Here is a 22,988-nt window from a genome sequence, read left to right as displayed (position 1 = left end):
AACAACTTTATCAGGGCAAACTCAGATAAGCAAAGTAGCAAACGATAAGAATTAAGAGCAAAAACACTACAAATAAAAACATGAACTACACATTTGACAATATCCTTAATCGTGTGTATCCCCTAACATTATATATATATATACATACACACACACACACACGCACGCACGCACACGCACACACATTGGGGCGTTAAAAAGGACTGTCGAAAGTCGAAACATCCTCTTGAATCAACGATGACGGCGGTGAGTAGTTACAGCACACGATAATAATGCCACACTCAACATGGCCGCCGCGCACGTCCACTTTCTGCCCAATAGAAAACGTGGTGGGCGTGGCTGTCGGGCTAGTGTCAAACTTTGGGAATGACAGGAGGAGTGCTGCTGCTGCAGGATTCGCAGAGAAAGAAGGGTGGAATTGTCGCCCTTGTTGGTCCTGGTTTGTTTTGGGGATTTACTTTGAATTCTTTTTTTTGGACACCCATAGTCTTTTGGATTCAACACAACACCCTCTCACAGAACAGAACAGAACAGAAGACTGATCGGGACAGATTCTGCAGCCATGTCGGAGGACCTGAGCCTCCAAACCTCCTGGTCCATCAACAAAGATGACTATGAGCTACAGGAGGTTATTGGTATGTATGTAAAACCTAGCTTGCTGGCTAGCTTAGTATAGATATAAAGATTGGGAGCCTGTTTAATTAATATCGACCCGGTGCTTATTTTTAACCACACGTCCAACAAAGTGCCATTTTATGCCGCAGTGTAACTGTCAACGGACAGAAGGAAGGAATGCACCTTCTTTCCTGTTGAGCTGTAGATAAAGTTGCACGCTGTCTCTTCGGTCTTGGTCAGTCCCAGCTGGGCGGTGTTTTGACTGCGAGACAGTCAATGGAACGTTTTCAGTTTTAGTAGGTAGGCGAGGACGGAGAAGACACCGTACACTGTCCACACGAGCTGACCTGGGCTGGTAAATGTCCCCCGACTATAGTGCTGGATGGATGGGAGAGCAGGACCGCTATGAGTTGGTATGAAACGGCCTGGCTCAACTCTCACGTGCATAGTTTTTGAGAGAGAGAGAGGGAGGGAGAGAGAGATAGATATTTCGGTAGGCTACTCTACTGCATTCCGCCTTTTAAACATAATAAGTGCTTTAACCATGCAGTGTATGACCAGCAAAGTATGGTTTAGCTTTATTTGAAATGACATTGGCAACTATATACTGGTGGCAACTTGCCATTGTATATCCTTGTACAGTTATCTCTCTTTTCCGTGCTGCTTGGTGGTGGAACTGGAAGACCAAAAGAGTTAAGTCTTAAAAAGACAAAAGGGTGGCTGCACACACTGATAGCCAAAGTGCCGATTATTTATTAGGATGCAGAGTAAAAACCAAGGTTTCGGCAGTACAACTGCCTTCTTCAGGGTATGAACTGGAAGACCAAACAGTTGCAAACGGTAATGGGGAAATGTCAGCTGAGCTGCTGCACGACATGGAGAGAAACCCTGTTATGTTACATGTCTTCAAGGCCAAATGCCAAAGATATAACTGTGGGTCTCTCTCTCAGCAGCATCTGACTTTCCAAAACACTCACTAATAGTTGACTAGAGTCTAGTCAACTATAGTGACCTGGTTCTGTCCCAGTTCGTTCGGGGATATTGTTTGAGGTCATTTACTGTCTGAATGAATTCACCCGGGAGAATTTGGCAGATGTTATTGTGCATTATACAGACATAAACAGTGCCGTGCCCTGTTCCCCTTTGCAAAAAGTCACTTGATAGTTTTTCTTGGCAAAGCTCAGCAGCACTTTACCTGAACTTACTGTACCACTTGAAGCTGTTGGATCTTGTACGACTGGAGGGTGTTTACATTTATTGTGTGTGTGTGTGTGTGTGTGTGTGTGTGTGTGTGTGTGTGTGTGTGTGTGTGTGTGTGTGTGTGTGTGTGTGTGTGTGTGTGTGTGTGTGTGTGTGTGTGTGTGTGTGTGTGTGTGTGTGTGTGTGTGTGTGTGTGTGTGTGTGCTCAAACTTAATAATGTTAACATGCAATAATAATATGCATTCACCTTCAAAGTTGTTGCAACAAATTCTTGTGTGTGCATACTCTAATTTCTCCAACCTTTTTAACATGTCAAACATTGGTCAAGGAAACACTATAAAGCTGCTGGGTGCTGCTCTGTGCATTCACCTTAAAAGTTGTTATAACGAAGACATTTTAGTCGGGGAATATTAATACAATCTGAGAATACATTCCTTACCAATAAATTCTCTACTCTTCACCGATGTGTACCACCTCTCACAAGGTTTTGGAATTCAGTTTCTCTATGGGAATCTGTAACAGCTGCCGAAATGTTGTTGTTTTTTTTCTTCATGATTCTGAATTCATTGCAAGCATTTGTTTTGCAAAAAACGTCCATATCCACTTTTCCAGGTCGTCACGTTTGTGAAGGCTATGGCTGTTTTTAGCCCAAGGAGTGTTTTCTTTTCTTGGTAAGGAATTATTTTCCAGATTGGACATTTTTCTGATTAATATTCCTTCACTAATACTAATTTGAATTCTATAACGTTTTTTGAGTGGTGCAACCACTCCCTTACGGAGCTATGTGTGTGGGTGGGTGGGTGTCTGAGCATGAAAACAGCATGGTTGTTTTTAACCACCTGTGCGCACTACGCAACCTAACACAGCACACACACGCACTCCTAACCCTAACCGCACGTGGAAGCCACGGAATGCCACACTGTTCCCCCGCACTCTAACACAGGGGTAGGCATGGGTGCCAACGTTGGCACAGGGGAGGGTAATCACTGGCACACTGGCATAAGTGTGTGAGAGAGAGAGGATGTTTGGTTCAAAATAAAATGTAAAAAAAGAACGTGTCAATTAAAATAAGCCCCCTCACGTCTGTATGTAAATTACATCCTGCACATACTACATTCAAACTCTGAACTCTGCCTGACTGGGGAGGGAGTCTGGGAGATGCATTGGGTGAGTTATTGCAGTCTAATGATCTGCAATAACTCACCCAATGATCACACGATGCGACAAATTGTGAGCTTGTATTTCCCAAAGATGTTTTTCATGCATTTTGAACTTGTGAAATGGGACATTCTGCACAATGATTGAGCACTTTTACTTTAGATTTTGATGCATTGCAGCTACTTAATTTGTACTTTACTCAAGTGCATTTTTAATATGGGACTTCTACTTGAAATAGAGTATTATCTACATTGCAGTATTTATACTTTTACCTAAGTAAAACATGTGAGAGTGATGCCCCACTAACTGCTGACCTTATAGAGCGTCGCAGTCCCGCCCCCCCCTTGAGAGACCTGGGAAAGAAATCCCCGTTCATTTTCCTCATAGACTTTTTCAGAAAGTATTTATTTAAAGACGTTTACGCCGTGGACAAAGCCAACTCTTGTCGTGACAAATCATGACAATAAAACACAATGTTTTGGGCCAAACAAAGAATTAAAAAGTAGAAAGAAAACGGCACACGGTTACAACACTTTTTCTTGTTGTTTTTCTTCTTCGTAATTATTTGTTTGGTCCAAAATATTGTGTCATGATTTGTCACGACTCGAGTTGGCTTCGTACGACGCTTAAAAGGTCTTTTAAATAAATACTTTTTGAAATGTCTATGGGAAAAATGCATTTGGGATTCATTTCCTGGGCCTGCATGCGTCGTCATGAAAGGGGGCGGGACTGCGACACTCTATTGCACCTTTTGCGTGACTTTGTAAACAACAAGGAGAATGAAAATAAGTAAAAGGCAAAGCATTGTCCTTTCAAACTGTTCCCCGTGTGGAAGCTCATAAATGTGCTCGCAAATTGAGTCCCGGCTTTACACACCTCCTCTGCTGGTGGGGTTGTTGTCTCTAGAGAGGGAAGTTGTGTTTATAGAGAGTCTATTCTGCAGCCCTCGAATGAACCGGTCTGTGTATTTTTCTTAGGCATTACCTGTTCTACACATTTCCCCTCCGTTTCTTGGAAAACGTTGAACTGGAGGAGGAGGGTACCCCACAAGATAACGCCCTGCTTCTCTGCGTGCTCACACAGATAAAGCTCCTCTTGTATAGGAAGGAACCAGCTTTGTGGCATTTTCTTGTGCTGAGTGATAGATTAAAGAGCCAAAATTGTCAGCAGAGCTCCAAAAACTGGTATGGCTGCTTCAAGGTGGAGTGGGACTGTAACCCACTTTATTATAGTCAGTTTATTCTGGGAGGGAATGTGGTTCACAACAAGCCTAAATTGAATTGCTCTTAATGCTGGATTTGTACGTACTGTACCTCACCCCAGGTACCCTACCCGGTTACAGACCGCAAAACTTTAACCAGATGTGAGATCAGATTCTAAAAAATGTCTTCTACATCCTGACAGTTTTCTGAAAAAGCTATGTTTCTATGTCAGTGGTTCTTCGATTTTTCAAAAATAGCAGACCTACAAGCTCGTAGCACGCCACTCGGTGGCGCGCTATGAGCTTGTAGATCTGCTATTTTTCAATAGCTAAAGCATAACATAATGCTAACACCAAAATGGGTTAAACTGTACCGTCACCCGATTTGACATTATGTGTTTGCTTAGGCAAGTGGTTTTCACAGTGGTCCCCACTCCCCAGCCAAATAAGGAATAGTTTAATTTGTTTAATATAATTCATTTCATTTAAATATTCCGATTACAAAAACAAAATCACACCTGTGTGAAGTGAGCGGTGCAACTGTACCGTGTGGGGGGGGTCCCCGCAACATCCAGACCTGCAGTAACATGCCCAGGGGGCCGGCTCGGTTCTGGTTCTCGGTCCGAAGCGGTCGAGACATGGCAGTTACCGTGTGGGGGGTCCCCGGGGGGTCCCCCAAACATCCAGACCCCAGGAAGGAACCCACCCAGGGGGGTCCCGCGTCCGAAACGGTTGAGAAGTGACAGTTACTGCGTTGCAGCTTTCCGTGCTTGGACATGCATACATACAGACAGACACAGGGACAGACATACAGACACACATAGCTCCGTAATGGAGCGGAGGCACCGCTCACAAATCAAGTTACTGTTAGAACAGTATGCTAAACATTCACCACTATGAATCTATTTCTCATGTCAAATTGACATTCAGACTGTTTAATTAACAAATTAGGGTCCCTACTCCCTAGTCCCTACCCTAGTACATTATTACATTACAGTATTTTGACCTAATGAAAAGATTTGGTTTACTTGAGCATGTCCAATTTTCATTACTTTTTCCTCTACTTCATTTAATCTCTGAGGCAAATACAGACAGTACTTCAGCCCTATACGTTAGCTATTTGAAAATAGCAGATTGGCTATTATAGTATATATTTTTGATGCCAATACTTTTGTGCTTTTACTTTGAATATAGGAGTTTTACTTGTAGTACTTTAGTATTGATACGTGTAAAAACATGAGTAGTTATTCCACCTCTGGTCTCCTGGAGTCACTGTTAACATCAGTCAAATAGGTTCTGTCATTCTGTCAGAGGAAGATTTGTTGCTCGCTCTTATACAAATCTGTCAGCCCTGTTGTGCTAGCCCATTTTGGGCGGGAACCCCATTTGATGTTGTAATGTTATAATTTAGCTATTGAAAAATAGCAGATCTACAAGCTCATAGTGTGCCACGAAGTGGCGCGCTACGAGCTTGTAGGCCTGCTATTTTTTTAAAAATCGTGAAAATGTGGCACAGATCTTTGAATATATATTATTTCAGAGCGAACGTTTTTAACTCAAATATTTGCTTCTGAGGGGTTCCTGGAACAACATATTTTCAGATGGGGGGGGCGGAGGCTTATTACATATCGTGTGGGGGGTCCTTGACATGAAATATTGAGCACCACTGAGACAGAAACATGAGGTATTTCAGAAAACTGTCAAAATGTAGAAGACATTTTTGTAAATTTCGATGTCAGGCCTACATGGGCTACACATGCAGTACTGTATGTATGTATTTCTCTCTCCCTCTCTCGGTCTCCCATCTCTTTCTCTCTCTCTCTCTCTCTCTCTCTCTCTCTCTCTCTCTCTACAAGCAGTTTTTCTTGCTTGCTTACCATCACTCACCTTAAGGGCTGACCTTATGATATGGGCTACTGCAATTTCCTCTTGCGTTCCTGCTGCTGCAACTTCAATGCTCTTCCTATTTAAAAACTGCCTCCAGGTTTGCGTTACTATCCATATCTCTGGCATTTCTTAAGTCATTCGGGCTAAGGTTGAGGAAATTGTGGGAAATGGGTTCCTAAGCCCCAAAGTGAAGATGCACAAAGAGAGTTGTTCCACTTCTGATTTAGACTGAGGGATTAGATGGCAATCAGGTGACTGCTCTGAAAACGCTTTGCTCGGGTTACCTCCCCCCAGTGTGTGCACAGTCTGCACACACACACACACGCACACACACGCACAGTCTCCACACACACGCACAGTCTGCACACACACACACACACACGCACACGCACACACACGCACACAGTCTGCACACACACACACACACACACACACACAGCCCTGTCTCATAACAAAGCAGGGAACTTAAAACGGTATGTCCTGCTGATGACACAGAGCCCTTACACTTCAGATTAAACGTACAGAAATTGCTTGCATTATAGAAGTCTTAAGTGTGGATTGTGTTAGATCGACCTTTGCATTGGGGTATAGCGCAATCTGGCCTAGCCGTTTGTGTCCGTAGGTTTATAGGCAGTAACGATAAACGGAAGTTTATGAAATGTAACAACTACGTTTATTCCTTAGTGTTAACCCAATTAGGCCTGATGTCGAATTTTAAAAAATGTCTTCAAAATCCTGACAGTTTTCTGAAAAACCTTATGTTTCTGCATCGGTGGTTCTCAATATTTCATGTCAAGAAGCCCAAAAATGATATGTAATATTGTGTGAGTTTTTTTTGACAAAAAGTTGTGTTTTGAAGAAACAGGTTGAAATGGGCATGCGGGCCATGGAATGGAATTCCAAGGAATTGATTTATAGTCATCGGCTAAAACATGCAGTTCTTCCATACATGGCCTGCTGGGAGTGTGTGTGTGCAAAGTTGCACACTGATCGGTCCAGACAGACAGATTGGCGGGTGGGGATACAAGAAGTAGTACTAGTCCATTCACACACTACAAATTAAAATAACACAGGCTTTACAGTGTAGATTGGGGTCCTAGAGACAATATACATATGACTCAAGGTGGCCTTACACTAGCCGATTTGTTTTCAATCTGAAATCTGATAGCATCACACAATACAGCACATATCCTTGGGTGCAGCGCACCCAAGGATTCTCTGCCCCGAGGGAGTGGAGAGGGGAGAGGGGAGGGGAGGAGGAGAGGGGACGAGACGAGGAGAGGGGGGTTGCGGGGGCAGAGCGGGGCAGAGCAAATATCAAACATTCTTGATGTTGATCGGGCCGATCCCGATCGCGCTGTGAGCGGCCCGAGCAGATCGGAAGGATTACGATTGGATCTTTTATACACTCACACTAGACGATAATTTATGCCCGAGAATCGCTCCCGATTGAGTCGGGCACCCCCCGATCGTCAAAAATGCCCGATTATCGGCTAGTGTACGGCCACCTTTAAGCAATATTACACGAGAGGGGGTGGTTTAACGTCATTAATGCAGGCCTGCGATGCTGCGAGCTCCGAAAGCAACGCAGAAGTGCATTTAATGGCCTGGGCCATGGCCCAGCGGTCCAGGCACCTTGGCTGGTAATCCAGTCTGGCAGTGTGCCGCCGGTTCGACTCCCGATCCCGACGGCCTTTACTGCATGTCTTCCCCCCATCTCTCTCCCCATTTCCTGTTTGCCTACTGTCTGTCCCTCCATAAAATATATAAAATAAAGGCGAAAGCCACAAAAGAAAAACATTGCATTGCAACAGTGCATTTAATGACGTTAAACCACGTTAAACCACCCCCTCGAGTGTAATATTGCAATTATACAAGTTACAAGTTAGTTACCCTTAAAACTAAGAGAATCGCTGGGGGGAAAAAAAATTCAATGACCGATGTAGTCACTACGACCACAAATGTCCCAAGTAAATAGCCTAGCCACAGAGTCTGCTGCGCTCTGAGAGAAAAGCACGGCTGGATTGTTTTGTTTTGATTAGGCGTTGAAATGATGTGGTTTGAAGCACGGCTAGAAAGAAAGCTGTTTCAACCAATCAGATTGCTTCCTCAAAACGTGACCTGTTGTATAATATCCATTGACCTTCATTAGATAGACCAGTGTTATTGGTTTGTTTTGGCTGGCTGCACGTTGCAGCAGTTGCACTCTGCCTGACCAGGAAAGAAAAGTCTTAATAAAGTCTGTGTTTAAATTAGGCGCAGGCTGTCGAAAAAACTAATTAAAATGGTTTTAAATTTTAAATTGGGCGGAACCCCTTTTGGTGTTAGCATTATGTTATGCTTTAGCTATTGAAAAATAGCAGATCTACAAGCTCATAGCGCGCCACCGAGTGGCGCGCTATGAGCTTGTAGGTCTGCTATTTTTGAAAAAAATAGCAGACCTAGAAGAACGACTCGCATAGAAACAGCTTTTTCAGAAAACTGTCAGGATATAGAAGACATTTTTAGAATCTGATCTCAGGTCAAAATGGGTTAACGTTAGCACTCCACTCCATCGAAACTGAGACAACTGTAGGATCCCAGGCTTACCTACAACTTTGATACAATGTTCAGAAGTAGTTAGAGCATATATGCCTTTTCATGCGGAAGGTTGTGGGTTCGAACCCTGCCTGGGGTCGACGTCAGCAAGGGCAGGCGTTCGCAACGGGCTCCAAATCAACTTGGGTTCAGATCTTAGCCAAGTCTCCTGAGGCTTCGTACACACATAAAGAACAAATGTTCTGTGCTCTGCCCTGTGTTTAATGGCCGCCCCAATGCTTTTCCAATGGAAGTCACGTGGTTTGACCAAACACTTGTGTTTGATTGCCCCCTCCCTCCCCCAAAGCAAACACAAGTGTTTGGTCAACCCACGTGACTTCCATTGAAAAAGCATTGGGGCGGCCATGAAACACTGGCAGAGCACAGAACATTGGTTCTTTATGTGTGTACGAAGCCAGAGGAGGCGCGTCTGAAGCCTGTCCTGGGTCTCCGGACGTAAAAACGAATCCGTTCAGAAACGGGTGAATTGAATGTTCGTCACTCTCCCTATGATAGACGGTAATGCTACTGTATGTGACTGACTAATGTGCTGGGAAGTGGAAACATCTTTATGTGGACTGTGGCGGTTTGTTTTGTGGCGGTTAGACAGACAGACAGACAGAGCTTTACTGGTCCTCTGGGAGACATTCTGTTGTCGTTGGTTAATAATGTTTTGTCATGTTGCCTTCTGGTGTTTGATCCTTATCTTTGCAATTAATGTTTAGTTTGATACTCCATCTAATAATGGAGTCACATGCAGATCTATTTTAGATGTGTGGTGTTTGACATCGCTGTACGACGAACTTTAAATCTGGCTCAACGCTCGAGTCATGTTTTGGAAAATCATACCTTCATAACGATTATACAAAAGAATTGGAGGCCAAGCTGGAGCAGTATATTTATAGATGAATACGGGTGAAGGTAATGAGGGTAAATTGATCTAAGGGATTGAGGACATCGTCGTGCCAGACCAGTGCTGTCATAAATTAATCAGCAACTGTGTATTTGTGTTGGGGATGGTGCAGACGTGCATGTGATTTTCTAATTAAAAAAAAAAGAATTTCGGGATTTTTTTCTTTTTACTAAATTGGTCAAAACATTGGTAATCGGTGGTTTATCCCATTTTGGGCGGGAACCCCTTTTGGTGTTTTTGGGTGAAAAATAGCAGATCTACAAGCTCATAGCGCGCCACCGAGTGGCGCGCTACGAGCTTGTAGGTCTGCTATTTTTGAAGAATCGTGAAAATATTTATTTCAGAAAACTGGAGGATTTAGAAGATTCTTTTTAAATTTCGAGGTCAGGCCTAAATGGGTCAATAAGTAGTGAAAATAGTAGATCTACAAGCTTGTAGATCTGCTGGGAGACATCAAATGTCTCCATGGGGATCATCTGCATGGGACTGTCAGGACACCATAATCAGTATTTCGGGCCACAGTCAGACTAGCTGCTGCTGCCTAGTTGCCACTGGCGTGATTGCCTGAGCCATGTGTGACATTTCTCATTGTACCTCGAGAATAATGTGCGGAATGTGAGCGAGGCATGCAGAGGAAATGTAATAAAGGGCGGATGGCGTCACGTCACACAGTGGGACTCGCCTGCCTGCCTGGCCGAGGGCAGGAAAGACAAACACATACACAGGGCTGCTGCTGCCATGCTGCTGGTCACAGCAGACCAAACACAGGGCTGCTGCTGCCATGCTGCTGGTCACAGCAGACCAAACACAGGGCTGCTGCTGCCATGCTGCTGGTCACAGCAGACCAAACACAGGGCTGCTGCTGCCATGCTGCTGGTCACAGCAGACCAAACACAGGGCTGCTGCTGCCATGCTGCTGGTCACAGCAGACCAAACACAGGGCTGCTGCTGCCATGCTGCTGGTCACAGCAGACCAAACACAGGGCTGCTGCTGCCATGCTGCTGGTCACAGCAAACACAGGGCTGCTGCTGCCATGCTGCTGGTCACAGCAGACCAAACACAGGGCTGCTGCTGCCATGCTGCTGGTCACAGCAGACCAAACACAGGGCTGCTGCTGCCATGCTGCTGGTCACAGCAAACCAAACACAGGGCTGCTGCTGCCATGCTGCTGGTCACAGCAGACCAAACACAGGGCTGCTGCTGCCATGCTGCTGGTCACAGCAGACCAAACACAGGGCTGCTGCTGCCATGCTGCTGGTCACAGCAGACCAAACACAGGGCTGCTGCGGCCATGCTGCTGGTCACAGCAGACCAAACACAGGGCTGCTGCTGCCATGCTGCTGGTCACAGCAGACCAAACACAGGGCTGCTGCCATGCTGCTGGTCACAGCAGACCAAACACAGGGCTGCTGCCATGCTGCTGGTCACAGCAGACCAAACACAGGGCTGCTGCCATGCTGCTGGTCACAGCAAACCAAACACAGGGCTGCTGCCATGCTGCTGGTCACAGCAAACCAAACACAGGGCTGCTGCCATGCTGCTGGTCACAGCAAACACAGGCCTGCTGCCATGCTGCTGGTCACAGCAGACCAAACACAGGACAGCATTGACAGACACAGCCCCCCCATCCAGGGGCCTGCTCCATTTAGCAGCTAATTCCAGTGCTCCGCTAATCCTGCAAGATTATTTTTGGGGTGGGCTCAGTTTTTTTGTTTGTGTTTTCCCTTTTTTGGCTCTCATCAACAAAGTGAATAGTTATTTTTGAGTGGTGCATTCAAATAATAGACTCTTCAGTACCCCATCTTGTTCGCCATTCCTCTGCAGTTGGAGTACTTTATGAACTACAATTGTATACTATATATATACTCTGGTGTGTTTGTGCGTGTGCGCGTGCATATGTATATCTAATTGTCTATATATATATATGTTTGGTACTTTTTATGCCTTTGTTGATAGTACACAGTGAAGAAAAAAGCTATTTGTCATGTTGGGCTGTTACCACCAGGCACCTTGGCTGGTAAGCCAAAAGGTTCATTTAGTTCCCAGCTTGCATACATGTGAGCCAGTCGCTTCATTTTATGAAGTGTTGGTAGCAGTAGTAATGCAATGTGTAAGCATGTTTTACCACGTATCATTCCTGTGCGGTGTGCTGTCTCTACCCTACATAATGACACACCTCGAAGAGGTGGATCAGAATGGGCCTTTTCCTGAATGCAAGCATTCCAATGCGGAGAGACGTCAACTCCCAGAAGAGCAAAACAGTGTTTACGTAGTCATTAGGTTGAGACTAGGCCAACGCTGGACTATCTTTCCTAGGCAGTGGTGTGTTTGTTTTGGAGGGCATACCATAATTAATCCCTCCCAGGCTCCCACCTACTATATATATATACACGTGCGGGTCGCACGTGGTCACCGAATGAAATAACAACTCTTAACAATTATGTGTGAACTACTTTGCGTCTCCCAAGGCCAGCGGTCATTATCACCTCAATAACCATTGGTTATTGAGGTGATATGGCCAATCACCACAGGGCTATTGAAATCCACATGCCCCCAGCCCCTCCTCCTGCGTATCAGATACGCTTCCTCGGATGATTACTGGACGGTATACGATTTTATTTTCACATCTTCTTAGACGGTATACTACGTACCGTATATTATACAACAGGTCGTTTCGAGGAAGCAATCTGAAACAGCCTTCTAGCCGTGGATCAAACCAGCACCATTCACCACCTAATCAAAACAAAGAATTCAGCTGCTCTGTTCTCCCAGAGCGCTAGCAAACTCGGTGACTAGGCTAGCTACTGTAGTTTATTGGGACATTTGTGGTCGTAGTGACTACATCTGTCATTAAAAAATATATATATTTTCAGCGATTTTCTTAGTTTTAAGGGTAACTGTTGTATAATTGCAATATTACACTCGAGGGTGTGGTTTAACGTGATCATTGCCACTTCAGTGATGCTTCAGTGATGCTTGCGGAACTCTACTTCGTCTCGTTCCTGACCGCATCACTGTCGTGGCAATCACGTTAAACCACACCCTCGAGTGTAATATTGCTTAAATATACGGCACGTGGTATACACTTAAAAAGGCACTTAAAAGGCACTTAAAAAGATGTATTGTGAACAATAGTAAGCTCTGGTCTTGCATGTACCCTGGTCTGCATTCACCCATTAAGAGGTTAACCAGTCTAATGCTCATAAGGCAGGGAGGGCTTCCCATTCAGAGGTTAACCAGTCTAATGCTCATAGGGCAGGGAGGGCTTCCCATTAAGAGGTTAACCAGTCTAATGCTCATAGGGCAGGGAGGGCGTCCCATGGGAGGTTAACCAGTCTAATGCTCATAGGGCAGGGAGGGCGTCCCATGGGAGGTTAACCAGTCTAATGCTCATAAGGCAGGGAGGGCGTCCCATGGGAGGTTAACCAGTCTAATGCTCATGAGGCAGGGAGGGCGTCCCATGGGAGGTTAACCAGTCTAATGCTCATAGGGCAGGGAGGGCTTCCCATTAAGAGGTTAACCAGTCTAATGCTCATAGGGCAGGGAGGGCGTCCCATGGGAGGTTAACCAGTCTAATGCTCATAAGGCAGGGAGGGCTTCCCATTAAGAGGTTAACCAGTCTAATGCTCATAGGGCAGGGAGGGCGTCCCATGGGAGGTTAACCAGTCTAATGCTCATAGGGCAGGGAGGGCATCCCATGGGAGGTTAACCAGTCTAATGCTCATAGGGCAGGGAGGGCGTCCCATGGGAGGTTAACCAGTCTAATGCTCATAGGGCAGGGAGGGCGTCCCATGGGAGGTTAACCAGTCTAATGCTCATAGGGCAGGGAGGGCGTCCCATGGGAGGTTAACCAGTCTAATGCTCATAGGGCAGGGAGGGCGTCCCATGGGAGGTTAACCAGTCTAATGCTCATAGGGCAGGGAGGGCGTCCCATGGGAGGTTAACCAGTCTAATGCTCATAGGGCAGGGAGGGCGTCCCATGGGAGGTTAACCAGTCTAATGCTCATGAGGCAGGGAGGGCGTCCCATGGGAGGTTAACCAGTCTAATGCTCATAGGGCAGGGAGGGCGTCCCATGGGAGGTTAACCAGTCTAATGCTCATAGGGCAGGGAGGGCTTCCCATGGGAGGTTAACCAGTCTAATGCTCATGAGGCAGGGAGGGCGTCCCATGGGAGGTTAACCAGTCTAATGCTCATAGGGCAGGGAGGGCGTCCCATGGGAGGTTAACCAGTCTAATGCTCATAGGGCAGGGAGGGCGTCCCATGGGAGGTTAACCAGTCTAATGCTCATAGGGCAGGGAGGGCGTCCCATGGGAGGTTAACCAGTCTAATGCTCATGAGGCAGGGAGGGCGTCCCATGGGAGGTTAACCAGTCTAATGCTCATAGGGCAGGGAGGGCTTCCCATTCACCCATTAAGAGGTTAACCAGTCTAATGCTCATAGGGCAGGGAGGGCGTCCCATGGGAGGTTAACCAGTCTAATGCTCATGAGGCAGGGAGGGCGTCCCATGGGAGGTTAACCAGTCTAATGCTCATAGGGCAGGGAGGGCTTCCCATTCACCCATTAAGAGGTTAACCAGTCTAATGCTCATAAGGCAGGGAGGGCGTCCCATTCACCCATTAAGAGGTTAACCAGTCTAATGCTCATAGGGCAGGGAGGGCGTCCCATTCACCCATTAAGAGGTTAACCAGTCTAATGCTCATAGGGCAGGGAGGGCGTCCCATTCACCCATTAAGAGGTTAACCAGTCTAATGCTCATAGGGCAGGGAGGGCGTCCCATTAAGAGGTTAACCAGTCTAATGCTCATAGGGCAGGGAGGGCGTCCCATGGGAGGTTAACCAGTCTAATGCTCATAGGGCAGGGAGGGCGTCCCATGGGAGGTTAACCAGTCTAATGCTCATAGGGCAGGGAGGGCTTCCCATGGGAGGTTAACCAGTCTAATGCTCATAGGGCAGGGAGGGCTTCCCGTTAAGAGGTTAACCAGTCTAATGCTCATATAAGGCAGGGAGGGCGTCCCATGGGAGGTTAACCAGTCTAATGCTCATAGGGCAGTGAGGGCGTCCCGTTAAGAGGTTAACCAGTCTAATGCTCATATAAGGCAGGGAGGGCGTCCCATGGGAGGTTAACCAGTCTAATGCTCATGAGGCAGTGAGGGCGTCCCGTTAAGAGGTTAACCAGTCTAATGCTCATAGGGCAGGGAGGGCGTCCCATGGGAGGTTAACCAGTCTAATGCTCATAGGGCAGGGAGGGCGTCCCATGGGAGGTTAACCAGTCTAATGCTCATAGGGCAGGGAGGGCGTCCCATGAGAGGTTAACCAGTCTAATGCTCATAGGGCAGGGAGGGCGTCCCATGGGAGGTTAACCAGTCTAATGCTCATAAGGCAGGGAGGGCGTCCCATGGGAGGTTAACCAGTCTAATGCTCATAGGGCAGGGAGGGCGTCCCATGGGAGGTTAACCAGTCTAATGCTCATGAGGCAGGGAGGACGTCCCATTCACCCATTAAGAGGTTAACCAGTCTAATGCTCATAGGGCAGTGAGGGCGTCCCATGGGAGGTTAACCAGTCTAATGCTCATAGGGCAGGGAGGGCTTCCCATTCACCCATTAAGAGGTTAACCAGTCTAATGCTCATAAGGCAGGGAGGGCGTCCCATTCACCCATTAAGAGGTTAACCAGTCTAATGCTCATAGGGCAGGGAGGGCTTCCCATTCACCCATTAAGAGGTTAACCAGTCTAATGCTCATAGGGCAGGGAGGGCGTCCCATGGGAGGTTAACCAGTCTAATGCTCATAGGGCAGTGAGGGCGTCCCATGGGAGGTTAACCAGTCTAATTGCGAACGCAGTGAGCATTTACTATGAGACCCAGCAGATCATGTCTGTCTGTCTGTGTGTGTGTGTGTCTGTCACGCTGTAACACCACCCGCCCACCACCAGAGGGCGCAGCTGTATCACACACAAAAACACACACGCACATGCACGCACACACACACACACACACACACGCACGCACGCACGCACACACAAAACTTTATTTAAAAAAAACTTAACTTAAAAAAAAACTTAACTTAAAAAAAAACTTTAAAAGGAAAACGCACGCGCACACACACACACACACACACAAAACTTAACTTAAAAAAAACTTAAAAAGGAAAAACTTGAAAAGGAAAAACTTAAAAACAAATTTGCTTAAAAAAAAACTTAACTTAAAAAAAAACTTAACTTAAAAAAAAAACTTGAAAAGGAAAAACTTAAAAACTTAACTTAAAAAAAATTAACTTAAAAAGAAATCTTAAAAAACACAAGAAAAAGAGAACTTAAAAAAAACCTTAAATTACGTAATTTATTCTAATTGTTGTTTTTGCAATTTACGAGCTGCGTTCGCTTCCCGCGTTCGCGCGTCTTACTTGTGCTCAGGGAGGGCGTCCCATTAAGAGGTTAACCAGTCTAATGCTCATAGGGCAGTGAGGGCGTCCCATTCACCCATTAAGAGGTTAACCAGTCTAATGCTCATGAGGCAGTGAGGGCGTCCCATTCACCCATTAAGAGGTTAACCAGTCTAATGCTCATATGGCAGTGAGGGCTTCCCATGGGAGGTTAACCAGTCTAATGCTCATAGGGCAGTGAGGGCGTCCCATTCACCCATTAAGAGGTTAACCAGTCTAATGCTCATATGGCAGTGAGGGCTTCCCATTCACCCATTAAGAGGTTAACCAGTCTAATGCTCATAGGGCAGGGAGGGCGTCCCATGGGAGGTTAACCAGTCTAATGCTCATAGGGCAGGGAGGGCGTCCCATGGGAGGTTAACCAGTCTAATGCTCATAAGGCAGGGAGGGCGTCCCATGGGAGGTTAACCAGTCTAATGCTCATAGGGCAGGGAGGGCGTCCCATTAAGAGGTTAACCAGTCTAATGCTCATAGGGCAGGGAGGGCTTCCCATTAAGAGGTTAACCAGTCTAATGCTCATAAGGCAGGGAGGGCTTCCCATTCAGAGGTTAACCAGTCTAATGCTCATAGGGCAGGGAGGGCGTCCCATGGGAGGTTAACCAGTCTAATGCTCATAGGGCAGGGAGGGCGTCCCATGGGAGGTTAACCAGTCTAATGCTCATAGGGCAGGGAGGGCGTCCCATGGGAGGTTAACCAGTCTAATGCTCATAGGGCAGGGAGGGCTTCCCATGGGAGGTTAACCAGTCTAATGCTCATAGGGCAGGGAGGGCGTCCCATGGGAGGTTAACCAGTCTAATGCTCATGAGGCAGGGAGGGCGTCCCATGGGAGGTTAACCAGTCTAATGCTCATAGGGCAGGGAGGGCGTCCCATGGGAGGTTAACCAGTCTAATGCTCATAGGGCAGGGAGGGCGTCCCATGGGAGGTTAACCAGTCTAATGCTCATAGGGCAGGGAGGGCGTCCCATGGGAGGTTAACCAGTCTAATGCTCATAGGGCAGGGAGGGCTTCCCATGGGAGGTTAACCAGTCTAATGCTCATAGGGCAGGGAGGGCGTCCCATGGGAGGTTAACCAGTCTAATGCTCATAGGGCAGGGAGGGCGTCCCATGGGAGGTTAACCAGTCTAATGCTCATAGGGCAGGGAGGGCGTCCCATGGGAGGTTAACCAGTCTAATGCTCATAGGGCAGGGAGGGCGTCCCATGGGAGGTTAACCAGTCTAATGCTCATGAGGCAGGGAGGGCGTCCCATGGGAGGTTAACCAGTCTAATGCTCAGTGAGGCAGGGAGGGCGTCCCATGGGAGGTTAACCAGTCTAATGCTCATAGGGCAGGGAGGGCGTCCCATGGGAGGTTAACCAGTCTAATGCTCATAGGGCAGGGAGGGCGTCCCATGGGAGGTTAACCAGTCTAATGCTCATAGGGCAGGGAGGGCGTCCCATTCACCCATTAAGAGGTTAACCAGTCTAATGCTCATAGGGCAGGGAGGGCGTCCCATTCACCCATTAAGAGGTTAACCAGTCTAATGCTCATATGGCAGTGAGGGCTTCCCATTCACCCATTAAGAGGTTAACCAGTCTAATGCTCTGAAGGCAGTGAGGGCTTCTCATGGGTGACTTGACCTGTTATGGGGAAACACACTGTAGAGGCTCTGTTGTGCTTACAGGAAACATTGGCTCCTGTTTTTATAAAGAGCACCATTGTTTTGTCAATGTTTCTCCGTCCTGACATTTAATTTAGTGAAGTTATTGAGTCACTAATAAGATTCATATAGAGCGTCGCAGTCCCGCCCCCTTTCATGACGACGCCAGGCCCAGTCCCGCCCCCTTTCATGACGACGCCAGGCCCAGTCCCGCCCCCTTTCATGACGACGCCAGGCCCAGTCCCGCCCCCTTTCATGACGACGCCAGGCCCAGTCCCGCCCCCTTTCATGACGATGCCAGGCCCAGTCCCGCCCCCTTTCATGACGACGCCAGGCCCAGTCCCGCCCCCTTTCATGACGACGCCAGGCCCAGTCCCGCCCCCTTTCATGACGACGCCAGGCCCAGGAAATAGTTTCCAATGCATTTTTCCTCATAAACATTTCAAAACGTATTTATTTAAAGACCTTATAAGTGTCGTACAAAGCCAACTCTTGTCGTGACAAATCATGACAACAAACACAATATTTTGGACCAAACAAATAATTACAAAGAAGAAAAACAACAACAAAAAGTGTTGTAACCTGCCGTTTTCTTCTTCTTTCTAATTATTTGTTCAGCCCGAAAAATTGTGTTTTTTGTCATGGTTTGTCACGACAAGAGTTGGCTTTGTATGACGCTTATAAGGTCTTTAAATAAATACTTTTTGAAATGTCTATGAGGAAAATGAACGGAGAATCGTTTCCTGGGCCCTGGTAGGGGGCGGGACTGCGACGCTCTATAACGAATCACTTTTAAATTATGGAAAACATCCAAAGGGGGGGGGGGGGGTTGGGAGGGGGAGAGAGAGGGGACGAGAGAGAGAGAGAGAGAGAGAAGCTTGGGGAAACCCCAGTGATGTCACTGGTAGGCAGGTTTTGTAACGGTCCACAACATCCTCCAATGAGATGCAGCGTGAGTACGTAGATAGAAATTGTGGTTGAGAACCACTGGATTCTGCTGCGGCGTCTATGGCTGCGGCAGGCAGTGGTTCTCACACATCGTTTCATGTCAAGGACCCCCACATAGATATGCATTTGGCCGTGGACCCCCATCTGAAGAGATTTTGCGCCAGGCACTCCCATAAGAGAAGAATTTCACAATCACTATGAGTTGAATAATCCCAATCACTTTGTGTAGAACAAAATGGGAAAGCAAAGTAAACCTGTCCACTGGACCCCACTTTGAGAACCACGGAGTTGGGGTGTGAAAGATGGTTAGGGTGTACTTTATGTATAATTAGTTAACAGTTCTACTGCGAAACACGTGTTACCCACTTTTTAATCAAATATTCTTTGATTAAGAGATTGTTTTATTACCTTTAGGGCATACTCTGAAGTAGGGGGCTTTTGATCTGTGAAGATCCGGCTTAGAATGGTCCCTCGGCATGTTATGATCATCATCACCAGCGGCCATTACAATGCGCTACAGGATCCGCCTCTATGAGGCATTGTAGTCCAAACAAACCCCCCGTCCACTTACATTGAGCTCAATTTCCCAGAAGCCCTAGCAGCCCAGATGATGACTTGATTTCCGGTTTCGTCATCATAACGCGACGGCCTCGTCACCAGCTCCCGGATAAATCCGCTGTTTCTTTTTGATTATTTTAAATCAGCGAATTAAACGCATTAAACAAATAGCGGGAATGTCGTATTACGCGCGGTGGAACACTGGATTAAACAATTAGCGGCCGTCAAACTGTTAATCAGTATGACGAGAGCTAGCCTACGTTGACTGAGGGATTGTTTGACCAAAATAAGCTGATGTAAATTGACATTACTTTGCCATGAACTGCCCTATTGTCTCAGCATTCCATGGTAAATATACCACCTTACTTTGATCAAGACTGTGATCTAAAAAACTGAAATTAATTCAGAGGAAATGAAATATGAAAACTAAAGGAGAGCTTAATGTGATTCCATTCCAGCTCTAAAACAAGCCTTTTATTCCCTCCAACAGGCTGTTGCGAAACCAACCAACACACCACATCAGCTGGGTCTACTTTACTCAATTTTGCCCTAATGCCTAACTCAATATAATGATTTGATTTAGAGTAGACATCAACATTCAAAACAAGCCAAACCCAGCATTAGTGCAGTTTAACGCACAAACAAAAATACGCGCGTGTGTGTGTATAGGTGTATTTTTAGTTTGGGTTAGATAATCCTGCAACGTTATAAATTAATCCATTATTCTAAAAACAGCCACTTTAATATGGGCATTTTCACACTGGGACTGTTTGGTTCGCTTAAAAGGGACCGTGGTCCGGTTACCCCTTTGGTCTGGCTGCTGTGAACGTCATGTTTCGGCTGAAAATGCCGAACTCGATTAGTTTCCAAACGAACCACGCTGCGGTTCGTTACGGGTGGGAACGCTTTCGGACTTTATACAGGACCAAATATAGGAATTTAATCAAAATAGCCGTTGGCAGTTGAGGCTGGATCTGATTAATAATTAGTTGTAAAAGCATGTCTTTCTTATGGGAATCATTATTATTATTATTGTTTTAAACCTGTTTTTTTGTGGCTTTCGCCTTTATTTTATATATTTTATGGAGGGACAGACAGTAGGCTGACAGGAAATGGGGAGAGAGATGGGGGGAAGACATGCAGTAAAGGCCGTCGGGATCGGGAGTCGAGCCTGTGGCACACTGACAGACTGGATTACCAGCCAAGGTGCCTGGACCACTGAGCCATGGCCCAGGCCTTGGGAATCATTATTGATCAACTTCATGTCATGAACTGCAATATATAAACGTTATCCTACAAAGGGCCTACAATAGACTCTTCTTCCTGCATGAGCCAGCGCATTTTAACGGGACAGGTTATAACATGCGTAAAAAGAACAGATTTACAAGCTATCGACACATTGTGGTACACGGTATGGTACAGAATGTTTGCTTGTAGATCTGTTCTTTTTAAGCTTGCGCCACCGCGCAAAGTTATGACATAGCTACATGCAGAATGCAGATGCTGTGCAGCTGGGTGGAGACACACGTTCAGATAACCATCATAACAATGCTGTGCAGCTGGGTGGAGACACACGTTCAGATAACCATCACAACGCGTGTTCTCTCCTCTCCAAGTTTGATGTCAAATAAGCCTAAACACAACGTTGTTGCGCTATGCATTAGATAACTCTCTCTAGTCATGTGGGTTTTTTAAGTGAGCTGGGCAGTGTGTCTGTGATCTGTGACTATGAGCGAGAGAGGGAGAGAAAGAAAGAGAGATGCTTCAAATCGGTTCTTACATTTTTGTCAGAATCAAAAATAAATAAAAGCGTTCTTCAAGACTGTGTGTGCGTGTGTGCGTGCGCGCGTGTGTGTGTGTGTGTGTGTGTGTTCTCATCCCAGCTTAGTAAGAGGTTCAAAGTAAAAATATGTAGGACTACCGTCGAGCCGATTCTACTCTATGGCTCTGAGACATGGACAGTTTCAAAGAAATTAGAGAAACGGCTGGATGGGACTTACACCCGCCTTCTAATGAGAGCGCAACATCTCTCTTGGAAGAGCCACCCATCGACTAATCTAATATACGGCAACCTTCCCCGTGTTTCTTCACTAGTCCGATCCAGAAGAACACAGTTTGCCGGCCACTGCTACAGAGCTGACAATGAGGTTATATCTTCCCTTCTTCTTCTCTGGAGTCCTGCCTCAGGGCGGACCAGAGGTAAAACAACTGTCGTTCCCTGATGTCATCGCTATAGGGACACGTGCATCAGTAAGCAGGAACTGGGGGTGGAACGGGAGGTCTGGCGTGGCATTGTTTTTTTTTTTTATATAATTTTTATCCAGCGATTTTGTAACCCATTTTTCACCCCTGTGTCAATTATCTAATGTGATCCTGGGCTCTACACACCCTCCGCCAACCTAGTCCCCATATATGGGGGACATGGGGAGAGCAACGGACTTGAAATCATGCTTCCTTCATGCCTGAGTGTCCAAGTTGCTCCTTTACACCTGACAGGGGGGAGTTTCCCTGGTTGGACGTAGCGCGTGGAAGGAACACGTTATTCCAACCAGTTCCTTTCCCCTCCATCAGGCGCCCCAGCTGGCCAGGGGGAGGCAGTTTAGAGACCAGGATTACTGCATGTTTGATGTGAGGGTACCTACCCTAGGGGACACGGGGAGTCCCTAGTCCCATTTCCCTAGTCGAGGTACCAACGCAGCTCTGAGGCAGCCCTGTCTGTCTCTTTGATATCCAGCCTGTGTGTGTGTGTGTGTGTGTGTGTGTGTGTCTGTCATGAGACTGTTTGGCACATGAGATGTCGCTCAGAGAGAGAGTTTTCAAAGCCCCGTGGAGCCTCCACAATGCACAGCCCAACCTCTCCTCTTTGTGACCGTGGCGCTTTTGTGCCGTTCCTCGATCTCGCTTTCAATGACGGCGATCTTATCTGGTGTCAAGAATCGCTGCTCGCTGTCAGTTTCAGACACTACCTTGATTCAAAACTAATCATGATTGGTAATTTTAACCCATTCAGGCCTGACGTCGAAATAAAAAAAACGTTCGCTTTGAAAGAATATATATTCAAAGATTTGTGCCGCATTTTTACGATTTTTCAAAAATAGCAGATCTACAAGTTCATAGCGCGCCACTCGGTGGCGCGCTATGAGCTTGTAGATCTGCTATTTTTCAATAGCTAAAGTATAACATAATGCTTAGTTAAAACACCAAAAGGGGTTCCCGCCCAGAATGGGTTAAAAAAAATCATGATTGGTCATTTTAATTAGGCTAATGCAAACAGTTTCCATGATTCCCGTTTGTTCTGCTAAGTAATTGAACGTACTCAACTCAAGGATATAGGAATCCTAATGGGAATCCCAAAAGGACCCTAATGGAATATAAAATATTGAATGTTCACTTAACTGGATTATGGGATTAAGAACAATGCAGTCAAAGAATACATGGCTGACTTTGTTCTCAATTCAATTCCATTCAATTCAAAGGGCTTTATTGGCATGAGAAAACATACGTTTACATTGCCAAAGCAGAAAGCACAATACAACAATACAGCAATACAATCAAAACAAAAATGATGTACATTTGTTAGTCAGAATCTTCAATAGATCAATTTATATGTACCAAGATCACTGGATGCAGGTATAGTGCAGGAATATACACAATGATTAGTCTTTAGGGTGGTTGTGTTCCGTTTGATATCCTTCTCCTATCACAGCAACTCACGAATCTTGCTGCTGTGTTTGCACATTGTTGTACTTCGCCCAGCAGTTCTCATCTGAGCAGAATAATTTGGGCTCCTCAGAAGTGAGAGCAGCCTCCAGAAACCCAGAAGGTTCCTGGTTCCATTCCCAGCTCCCTGATC

The 22,988-nt window shown here is 46.3% G+C and overlaps 1 protein-coding gene across 4 annotated transcripts in view; it reads left to right on the top strand.

The window, feature by feature from the left end:
- The first annotated feature begins 366 nt into the window (after positions 1 to 366).
- Positions 367 to 22,988, top strand: part of oxsr1b (oxidative stress responsive kinase 1b) — a 183,680-nt gene continuing 161,058 nt past the window's right edge. For all 4 annotated transcript variants that reach the window (XM_079489157.1, XM_079489155.1, XM_079489158.1 and 1 more), the window contains exon 1: positions 367 to 635. In XM_079489157.1, coding sequence (XP_079345283.1) covers positions 563 to 635 — 73 coding nt within the window. In that variant the 5' untranslated portion in view covers positions 367 to 562. The remainder of the gene's footprint in view (positions 636 to 22,988) is intronic.

The sequence above is a fragment of the Electrona antarctica genome, assembly GCF_951216825.1.
Source record: "Electrona antarctica genome assembly, chromosome: 20".
NCBI classification, from domain to species: Eukaryota; Metazoa; Chordata; class Actinopteri; order Myctophiformes; family Myctophidae; genus Electrona; species Electrona antarctica.
The sequence above is the reverse complement of the archived record's forward strand: the minus strand, read 5'-3'. Positions and strand labels throughout refer to the sequence as shown.